The following is a 10,848-nucleotide window of genomic DNA, read 5'->3' as shown; positions in this document are numbered from 1 at the left end:
TTTTTTCTCCCTCCCCCCTTCCCCTGCCCAATGAATTGTTTTGGCATTCTTGTTAAAAAATGAATTGACTGTAAATGTGTGGGTTTATTTCTAGACTTTCAATTCTACTCCATTAATTTCTATGTCTATTCTTGTACCAATACGTCACTGTCTTGATTACTGTAACTTCATCACAAGTTTTGAAATTGGGTAGTTCCACTTTTCCTGTCAATCTTGCAGTACACACAGAAAAGGCTGCAATGTGGCCTGGTAGGAATGGCCTGAGGAGATGGACCGAGACCGTGTCAGGAAACGAAGGCCCATGGAAAGCACAGAAATTGGGCATCAGGAAACTTAGTCTTTAACCCTTGCCCTGACACAGCCCTGTGTAACCTGATATATCATTTGACATTTCTAGGCTTCTGTTTCCCATTCTGTAGAGCGGAGGCTCTGAACTAGTTGGTTGTTAAAAAACATTTTCCATTCTGATATTCTGGAGGCATAGGATACTCAGTTTATAGGCCAAGTCCATCAGCATGATTTTATGGTATAGCATTCACAGACTTTCACTCACTTGGAATTTAGGGACAGGACAAGAGATGTGCATGACTATTCTGAATTATCTTGTCATGCCAGATAACAATGAAGTTATCAAAGATGATCAAGGTCATGTCTAAAGAATTCAATCTCTCACTGGCCAAAAATGGGGCACTTTAGACATCAATAAGGATAATAAATGTGAGGGATTGAAATACATCAGATATATTTAAATTCATGAGTTCATAATGCTGCCTTAAAAACTCCAATTATTTGGATTTTGAGATCTCTCAGAGAACCACCCCCCCCCCGGTTATCTCCTCACATGGCCTGGTTTTCAGGGCTGCATCTCTCTACCTGGATCTCTCTGTCCCTGGGCTCTGTTCCAACACTACGCTGTCAGTTAGCTTTCATCACATTGTTACTCTTCATCAATCTGTTTGCAGAAGGTATGGAGGAGCTCCTGTGTTATTGGTAGGAGTCCACCGACCCAGAGTTGCAACAAGCACTGCACCATTGCTTCTGGGATGATGTAACCACACCAAAAGTCAGGATGGAGAATAATTCCTTCATGTTGAAAGATTCCCCCAGGCTCCTTTATAGTTAATCCTTCCCCATCCCCATCTGATATGCATCATTGCTTCTTTTTGTTTCCAAGCAAGAGTTTTCTGTAAGATGACTAAGGCATGCGTTCTCTGCAGTGTGCATGTTCTATGATCATGTGCTTTCTCAAAGAATGGCTTATAGATTTTGGTTTTGCTGAGGTATGGCCGATGGGACTGAAGGACTGTGTAGTAGCTGAGACCTGTGCTCTGAGCTTTGTTGCTCCAGACCCAAACTCTTCTGCTTTGGGCCTCAGTTTCTTTCTGCATAAAAACAAAGAATTGAGGAATGTCTTACCTATACATGCCTTGATGGGCACTGAGCTAAGTGAGAGAAGCCGGACTCAAAGGTCACCTACTCTGTGATTCCCTTTATGCAGCTTTCTAAGACAGACAGATCAATAGCTGTCAGGAGCAGAAGGGTGGGGGAAGGGATTGACCATAAAAGGGCACCAGGGAACATTTGGTGTTGCTACATCATTGGATGAGTTTGTCAAAATTGAGAGCACCTTATGTATCAAGGAGGAACTGTATTATAAGTAAATTAAAGCTCAATAAACAAACAAAGTATCACTCACATACATACACTCACAGTTGGTCCAAAAAATCTGGGAATTCCTGCTCAGTGCTGATATACACTGAATCCTTCCTGAGGGTCTGACCACAAGGAAAGGCAGCAGCAGGAGAAATCTAGGGGTCTGACTCACTTTTTGACTTTTCCTTCACTAACCCTCCCAACCCTCCCCAACTGAAAACCGTCTTTCCATGATGACAGTTTTGACAAAGAGGAAAAATAGGCTTCATTTGCTTGGTTGGACATTTCAGGAAAGAGGGACCTCTTTCCGTGGAGATTCATGTGTGTCCACAGGGGTCCTGGGCATTCCCAGGACGGAGGCCTTGCCCAGCTTCTCAACCTGGTTTCTGTTCTCAGTTCCTGTCCTGAAATGGAATATTTCTGACCAAGAACTCAGAATCCAGATCCCAATGAAGTGACCACAAGCCCTGTGGGGCAAATGGGCATCCAGAGGGGGTGCGGCGAGCCCTGCTGTGCCCACTACCATAGAGGTCTGAAGGGAGACCCCCACTCCCCCATTCTATCCTTACTGAGGCCTACTGTAGGGGCATTAATCGAGGCCATCCTAGTGTCAGTGAGGGAACTGGGACCTTATGGGGAAGGGACAGCCAGGGGCTTGTCACAGGCAGGGCCTGGAGTTTGCTGCCTGCACAGGCCAAAAAAGCCCACCACTTCCGGGTTGGTGAGGAGGGCTGGCACCCAAGGGCCAGGGTGTGAGGGGAAGCTGTCTGACTGTCAGAGATTGGCTGAGGTATTCTACCTTCACCAATTCCCAGTGCCTACCTCAGACCTGGCACTAGCTGATATCAGCCTCAATTCAGAAATGCCACGTGCCAGGCAGGGGTTAAGCCCTCTATATTAATTCACAGCCACTGTAAGATTTCAAAATTCTCATTACTGTTTTTACAAATGCGTAAACAAATGCCCAGAACGAGGGTGTGTGGGTCAGTCTCTGCCATTAGGGGCTGTTTCTCCGTCTTGTCATTTTGTAGGCTGAAATAAGCCAGACCTGGCCAGGGCCGCTCCAGGGTTCTGAGGTGGCTGAAGTAGCAGTGTACCAAGGAGCTCTGTTGTAAATGGAGCTCATGTTGAGCTGTACTGCTCACCCGGGCCCCTTTAAAATAAACCAGACTCTGCAGCTTCTCCTCAAGAGTGGGGACGGGAGGGGCTGTCCCTCAGGGTGTGGGGTTTGGGACATCTTGTAACCCCCACTGCAGGTGCTGGGGGGCTGGGTGAAGGGAAAGACCCCAGCAGCAGGCTTGGGGAGTTGCACTGAGGGCAGTCAGCAGTTCCTGTGGCTGCTTCTGCTGAGGAAGGCAGGCTGAGGCAGAGCTCTGTCAGTTCGGGAGGGGACCTGCCTGTCTAAGGGCCACCTGGGTTTAGAGGCTGCCACATGTCAGGAGACTCCTAGAATCAGAGGCCCAGAAGGTCCTTCAGAGGCTGAGACTCAAAGAACAATTGGAAACTGGCCCCAGGGGGAAGGACAGCCTCCTGCCTATTAGGTCAAAAGTCCCCAAGAGGGTATAGGGAGAGAGGAAGCCATGAAGGTGGCTCCCCCACACCCTTGGGTTATTAGTGGCAGCCCCAAATGTCCTCCACTACCCTTGACATAAAAGCAGACCTCTGTCCTTGGTGGTCTGTAGGATTGTGTGCACACACAGTGACAGCTTGCTAAACAAATATTCTGGAAAGAAGCCAGATGGTCTGGCTGGGTAGGAGGGGTGGCCATGGCCGGGAGGACAGGGAAGCGTGGCTCTTTTGCGGATAGGTCAGGACCTAACGGTGGGACACACTATAGACTCCAGGCAGGTGTGACCTTGAACTTGACCTTGTAGAGCAGGAAGTTCTGCTCAAGGAGGTGTCTCGGGGTTGAGAGAGTTTGGCTCCCATCCAGATGTGACTGAAGACCCATGTCTATGCCTCTGAAATCATTTCTACCTCCAGGAGCAAAATTTCCAGCCACTGAAGCGTGCTGCTAGGTGCCAGCCTCGTCATTAATAGGGAGTCCTTTTTACTTTGTTCTCTTCCTCCTCTTGTCAGCCTGACTCTCAGTCCTGCTGCTTTGGTGTTAGCGGGAAATGAGATTGTCTGTCGCTCAGGAAACCAAGACTCCCCATAAACAGCACCGTCTGTATGCAATGGACTTCAATCCCGAGACTTTATTTAAGGTGGTGTCAGAGTGGCCACTGGGTTTGAACCTGAGCACAGACAGTGGGACATGGAGACCACCCAGCCAAGGATACCCCGGTGGAAGTAGGGGCTTCAACCTTCTGGTGACACTGCTATCCCAACCTAGCAGAATGATCTGGCTTCTCTGAGCTGCCTAGCATCCTTGGGAGTGAGAGGGAAACAGAATGTGTGTGTCTGTGTGTGTGTGTGTTTCTGCACAGGAGCCCACACATGTGATAACGGGGCACGGTAGAGGGTGGGAGGAATGGTAGATTTTTGTTTTTCCCCTTAGAAATAAATCCTGCCCAATGAACAGCCAAACCAAGGAGTCACACAGAGTTAGCTAGATTGTAGTGGGTTCAAGTCATTTATTTTAAAACTATTACCAGCATGTTTGGTTCTGGGGTCCAATCCCCAAATTCCAGAAAAATAAACTAATGAGAACCACATGCACTATGAGGAGGCCATTCCGATGTGTCCATGATCATGCAGTGAATGGGCATAGAATACAGGTCAGATCCTGGGGTGTGCAGGGCCTCCTCTCCCCAGACAGCTGGCAGCAGCTGGCTCTGAGCCCTTACAGGGACTAGGGAGAGGTCTGAGCCCTAGTAATTTAGGCCCTGCCCCTTTGGGGCTCTGGGCCCCTTATTGCTACATTTGCTACTTTGCTACTTTATGGCCCCTGGTCTTGCCCAGGGGATGCCTTATTACTGGGTGGCACTAATGAGTAAGTTGCTGGCGTCTGCTGTTGCCATGGTTACATGAGCACAGGCCTCCCTTCAGAGGTTCCTGTGGCGAGTTATTAGTGATTAATTTGGCCACTGTTTGACTATTTCATGGTCCTTGCTACACATTCATCTCAGCCAGATCCTTTTTAGTGATGGCACATTATTTTCCCCCAGCCCAGGGCTTCCCAGCTTCTACATTCTGTAAGACCCAAAGACCAATAGCCCTCAATTCTTTCTACCTTCTGGGAAGGCTTCCTGGTGGTGGCTTTTGAAGCCTGTGCATTTGGAACAGAACAGGAAGGATGCATTTTAGGAAAAATATCCATTTCCAAAAACCAGCAAGGGAGCCAGGTGGGAGGCAGGCTCCTGGGTCAGTGTCCTGTTGGTGAGGTAGTTTGAACATACCAAGAATCCTGATAGGGGAGAACCCCTGAGCATGTCTCTACATGTTCAGCTAGTCAGTTAGCAACCCAGAGTTGCAAGAGGCCCTTCTGAGGTGTCGGCCTGGTACTGACCACTCAGCAGTGGAGAACCTGGAACCCAGGCCCAGTCAATTGCATTGGCAGCTGGGCCTCTGGGGCATTGTAACACCTTCCCAGGAGGACAAAGTTGGGACATCACTTTCTGGGAGAGCAGGAGCCTTCCCCCAACCCAGAGAGTTCCAGCTGCTTGGGTCTGGCCATCTGGTTGCCACTGGGCGTTTATACCTGTTGTCCTCTTCCCAGGCAGGGAAGGTTAATTCATTCAGATGTTTCATCCCTGGGGCCCGTGTGTCTTGCCTGGAGGGGTTGGTGGTCACTTGCTAAGGCTGCCCTGATACTTTGGCCATGGTCTGTCAAAATGATATTTACCCTGCAAACCCTCAGGGGAAAGAATCTTAGGCCCAGAGGCCATGCCCAGTCAGGGAAGCTCAGGTGGTTTTAGGGGACAGGATGGGACAGAGAATCTGCTTGGCTACAAAACTACCTTCAAACCTTTAACCTAGTCTGGAATGTTGGCTATGTCCACCAGACCGATGGGGAACTGGCCAAGACCCGATTTTCTAAATCCTTGCATTAAAAGGTCTGAGTGGTAGGCTGGCCTTGGACTGGCAAACTTGGGTGAAGCAGCCTGTCCCACTTCCTTCCTTCCCCTGTTTGATCTACTGAGGAGCACATGGTGGTGGTCACAGGACCATGCCTGCCTCTGCCAAGAAAAAAAAAAAGGTGAGGATTAGGGGGTTATTGCTCTGGGTTTGAATCCATCTGAGGTATCCTCACCTCTGTGGAGCCTCTGCTGTCATTGTCCTCCCCTCTGGATGTCCCCAAGGTGGTTAGAATCCTTGAGCTTGTTCCATCTCAGGGCCACAGTCCATCTGGCTCTGGATGGGCCCTTTAGGGACCTTCATGGTGAAGGTCAATTCTCAGGCCAGCATAGCTCAGGAGCAACCGTTAAGAATTGGGAGGAAGAAAGGGGCACAGAAGTCATGGCCAGGAAGCTGACCCTGCCTTGTCTACAGCCTGACTTAGGATGTCCTCTGCAGCCTGTGTGTGTGTGTGTGTGGGGGGGGGGGCAGAAGGCAGCCAGACCCCTTCCCCTGAATAACTGAAGGTACAAAGGTGCCCACTGCTTGGGAACCCTCCTTGTCCACATGCCTCCCTATCAGCACAGTTGGGACAATGTTGGGTGCAAATGAACTTGGACCATAACTTTGTTCTGAAACAGGAAGTGTGTATAAATAAAAAGGGGATTTTAAAAAAGTGGAAAGAAGCCCCTTTTTAGACTCTTGTCACTTGAGATAAGGCTTCATCACATTCATTTACTCAGGTAGTTACCAAGTATCTGCAAAGTGCCGGGCTTGGTGCTGAAGGTGTGGGTGTGCGCACCGAGAATCTGGGTCTGTCTTGCCCCTTTGAAAGCTTTCTCAGGACCCCACACATGTCATCTTTCTAATTTTCTGTATCTTGAAGAGAGAAGAACTACAGCCGGGAGGGAGGATAGACATGGTGCTCAGAACCCATGAGGATACCCCATAATGGAGACTCCTAATGTTCCTGATGGCTCTACTGTGAGGGATGGGAGAGTGGGGGTCTGGGGACAGGGTTGTGTGGAAGCAGATAAAGACAGGACTCGGAGGTCGGGGGTCATAGGGAAGCACCAGAAGGCTGGATGGCGATCCAATGAGCCTTTGGTCACCAGCTGGTGCATTTTCCTGCGTGAGTAAAGAAACACCAAGGATCACTTTTTTCCTTCTATGTTTTCTGTTTATACACTCCCAAGGGAGATTTTTTTTTTCACCTGTGGCCAAAAATAGATCAAAGGAGGATCGTCGTAGCAGGTAGGGGTGGTTGAGTGTCTGAATTCAGAAACAGCTTGCTCAATACAGCTCTGCCCCAGGTCTCATGGGTATCACAATAACAACAGTGACGACGATGACAGTATTAGCTACCATTTGCTAAGCACCTACTATGTGTCAGGCACCTGACTCGGTGCTCTATATACATGTCCTCACAGCCACGTTGGCGAAGTCATTTTCACACGCACACGTGCACACACACACATGTGTACACTCACACAAGGAACCCGGGGGATCTTTCTCAGGCTTTGCTTTCTCCTAGATGACAGGAGTGCTCTGGCTGGCCCTCAGATTGAGACTGGGAAGGGAACCACGTGGCCCTGGCCTGGACCTGCCATAGCACACTCTGCCGAAGCCTCAGGAACAACTGACGCCTGACCCAGCAAGGATCTGGCTGTGCCTACCAGAATGCCACCATCTAGGGGCGTCCAGGTCTCAATCTGGCCACCTCCCGGGCCGGAGCCCTCCTAGCTTCCACCTGAGGCTGCCAGAGGGGAGAATCCCAATGGCCCCTGAAGTTCACGGCCGTGTTTATTTTAAGTAAAATGTGAGGGAACAAACTAAGGAGCAAGGGTGCAAAGACAGGAAAAATAAAATAATGATTTTCTTAAAAGATGGTCATCAGAACCTCCATGGCTGTTCATCAACACGCTCTTCCATCTGCACCAGTGCTCTCCCGTCCTCCAGTGTTGGGCCCTTGAGACATCTGATGGGACCCAAGGGCTGCCACCACACCCATGGAGACCTCTTTGAAAGTTGGTCTCAAAGTGGGTGGAAAGCACGTGAGGTGAGGTCGCCTTCGCACTGAAAACATGATCTGAACATATTATGTGGGAACTGGGCCTGGTGCTGGCTGGTCATACCCAGGTGGCCACAGAGTCGGGGTGGGGGGTTGTGGGGCGGGTCATGGTGGCTGTGACGAAGGTGCACCCTGTGGGGGCACCAGAGAGGGGCGATGCATCATACTGGACGTGCCCAGGGTCCACTTGCTCTTCTTGCATTTGCTGGCGGGTGTGACTCCCCCAGGCAGCAGGAGGAGTGAGGATAATAAGAATATAATCTCAAGTGATAGTCCGACAGGAATCCCATGAGCTGCTCTCTCCTGACTCAGTTAGAAACAGGGCCTCCAAGTCGATGGAGTGTTGGCGCACAACTGTACAAGGAAGAGGGTGTAAACAGGAGCCTCTCCCTGCTGGCCCAGGTCTGTGGACGCTTCCTGGTGTCCCCGTTCACCCACCAAGTCTCCCCACCATCACCCTCCATGGCCCTCACTCTTTCTCCTTCACAGTGACCAAATCTCCCCGCAAGGAAACTCTGTCCGCAGATGTGGAGCGCCGCCGCCTGCCCGTGTGCTCTGAGGGCCCGGGCCCTGGCCCTGTGGTGGGGACACTCAGGAGGACTGCATCAGGCCGGTGAGGCGCTTGCCCGCCAGCGACTTTCCCTGCAGAGAGACAGGCACAGAGGCACGCACAGGTGCACACGCACACACAGAGGGACAGAGACAGAGAGCCAGACAGGTGAATTAATTGCTGCCCAAGCCATAGAGGCCAAACAACTCACCAACCCGACTGACCAGTTTGACTGGGGTCTCTAGCATGGGAATCCTAACTGGGGATAGTGGGAAAAGTCAGGACTGCAAGGCAGGTTCAGGGAGTGAGGGTGTGTGGCTGGTACTTTTGGGAGTGTAGAAGTTTTACTTACCAAAGATCCAGGCATTTAAACCCTGGGGTAGAGCACCTCTTAATGCTTGTGGGCTGCCCCTGAACTTGATTTTATTCAAGCAGGATAGGAGAAAAAGGTGGGTTAGGGAATACTGAGGTCAGGAAGGGTGGGTTGATCCAAATAAATGGTGGTTATGGATTTGGGTGACTTAGAAATGAATAAATTAACTAGTCTTGGGAACACAGAAGATCTATGAATCCTGCTTGAAATGTAGGATAGACACAAGATTTGGGTCCTCTTGGGGATGGGTTCTGGGACTGTGAAAATGACAGGGACATTTGCTGAGACTCAGAACCACTGGATGTGCCAGGTCAGTGGACCCCTGCTGCCTCCTTATGGTCTCAACTCTCCACCTGTGATACCCAGAGGCTGAGTTTGCTGGCCCCATGTCAGGAAGCCTATAAGTCTCTGCTTATAACCTATGTGGCCATTCCTCTCAAAAGCTAAGATAATACACTGGACCATGAGGCCCAGTGCATGAGGCCTAGATGTCCCGGAGAGTCCAACTGTCTATATGTCCTGGGGACATGGTTGAGGAGCCTCTGGTTTGGGAGGGGATTCAGAACACCAAAGGGAGGCTGAGCAGATGAACGAGGATCAGTTGCTGTTTACTTCCCTTGACAGAGTTTGCACCTGTTCCTTGGCCCACCCTCTTCAGAAATCTATATCTCATTGGGCAGAGGTCCAGACAGTGGGGCCGGACCCAAGCAGATAGATCACGCGTCTAGGAGAATACACAAAACTCATCATAGTATTATTGACAGTGGGTCAGCGACACCATCGCCATCTGCAAAGGGTAGCAGACCATCCCCTGTCAGCAAGGGCTGTGGGGCTTGGTCGTGACATTGCAGGGGCCAGCAGTTCCTCGTGTTCATTTCCAAGCAGGGCGGGGAAGCTCATCTAGATGACTGGGCTTGGCTGCGTGTAAGCTGGATGTAATTAAAAAAAATTGATCAGGTTTGTGAAGCCTGGTAGGGTACTCGATAAACCTGCTGATTGATGAATTGATGGATAATGGGCATATCTAAAAATGAACAACACAGGCTTGGAGTTAGCTGGATGCAGGACAACATGTCATCTGGCTTAGGTCTCCACAGAGGGACACGGCCAGGCTGGCTGAGAATTTTGATGGCACAGATGGGTGCTTAGACAGAAACAGAACTGCCCTCAGGAGCTACAGGAAAACCTGCATCTCCTTCTCCTTCTTTTCTTCTTTCCCCCTCCCCCTTTCTTTCATTCCCTATTTTTGCTAGTGAGACAAAAACTTTTCATTTTTCACCCTATCTTAAGAAAAGAAAAAAATCGCCTACACTCCCCATCAACAACCTTATCTGAATCTTAAAATACACTAAACTTAGCCTGCAGCAGGATACGTTTATACTAGGCTAAGGATTTTTTAAATCAAATTGTTAAAAATTCCTGGAGGGTTTCTGTATCAGTCTTTGAGAATCTTTAAGCAGGATGGCTACTTCTTTGTCTACAGCAGGTTAGGTACCACAATAGCTCTTAGAAGGCAGAGGCTGGCCTTGAAGGCCTCCCCTCCAGTCCCTGGAATCAATGGCACTCCTTGAGTGACCTTTCTTACATGGAGTGTGGGGTGAGGCGTTTGTCATCCAGCTGGTCCACCTGGGAATGAAGGTGCTTTCTCGGTGCAGGCCCCAAGGCAGGAAGCATGGGAAGGTGTTTCGGGGGTCCTCACTGGGACAGAGTGAGTTTAGGGACCTCCTGGGGTGAGCTCCTCCATCCCCTATCACTCATCCCATCCCTGCTCCTATGAAAGGAATCTAAGAATTCTGCTTTCCTCTTGGGTCCTGCTTATTGCTATACACCTAATACCAACTCCTCCTTCTTCTCCCAACTATCTTCCACCAGGACCACAAACAACACAGTGTATACCCAACTATATATATATATATGTTCTGGTTTGCTATATATGGCATTTGGGGCTCTGATTTAACTGGCAGATATGGAGGAAAAATCTCCAACTCTTCTGAATAAGTGTCTTTTGCCAATATGTATGCTCAAAGCCTAGAGACAAGGAAAATCAGGTTCACTAGTTGCCCAAACCCTCACTGCAGCTCCATCCTCATTAGTGAGGTCATTTTTGGCTGGAGAGGGGACTGGATATTTTATTTCTGAAGGATGATGTGTCTATCTGTTCTAGGTGAATTTGGCCCCGAGGCACCCCTGACCTTAACTCCT

The 10,848-nt window shown here is 49.7% G+C and overlaps 1 protein-coding gene across 6 annotated transcripts in view; it reads right to left on the bottom strand.

Annotated features, from left to right (window-relative positions):
* Window positions 1-7,432: 7,432 nt before the first annotated feature.
* Window positions 7,433-10,848, bottom strand: part of Rgs6 (regulator of G protein signaling 6) — a 579,659-nt gene continuing 576,243 nt past the window's right edge. For 5 of the 6 annotated variants that reach the window (XM_048798913.1, XM_048798911.1, XM_048798916.1 and 2 more), the window contains one exon: window positions 7,433-8,365. In XM_048798913.1, coding sequence (XP_048654870.1) covers window positions 8,193-8,365 — 173 coding nt within the window. In that variant the 3' untranslated portion in view covers window positions 7,433-8,192. The remainder of the gene's footprint in view (window positions 8,366-10,848) is intronic. The other variant, XM_048798915.1, reaches the window with a different exon arrangement.

Source organism: Marmota marmota, unplaced genomic scaffold, assembly GCF_001458135.2.
Source record: "Marmota marmota marmota unplaced genomic scaffold, marMar, whole genome shotgun sequence".
Lineage (NCBI taxonomy): Eukaryota > Metazoa > Chordata > Mammalia > Rodentia > Sciuridae > Marmota > Marmota marmota.
This window is presented reverse-complemented; position numbering and strand designations above follow the sequence as displayed.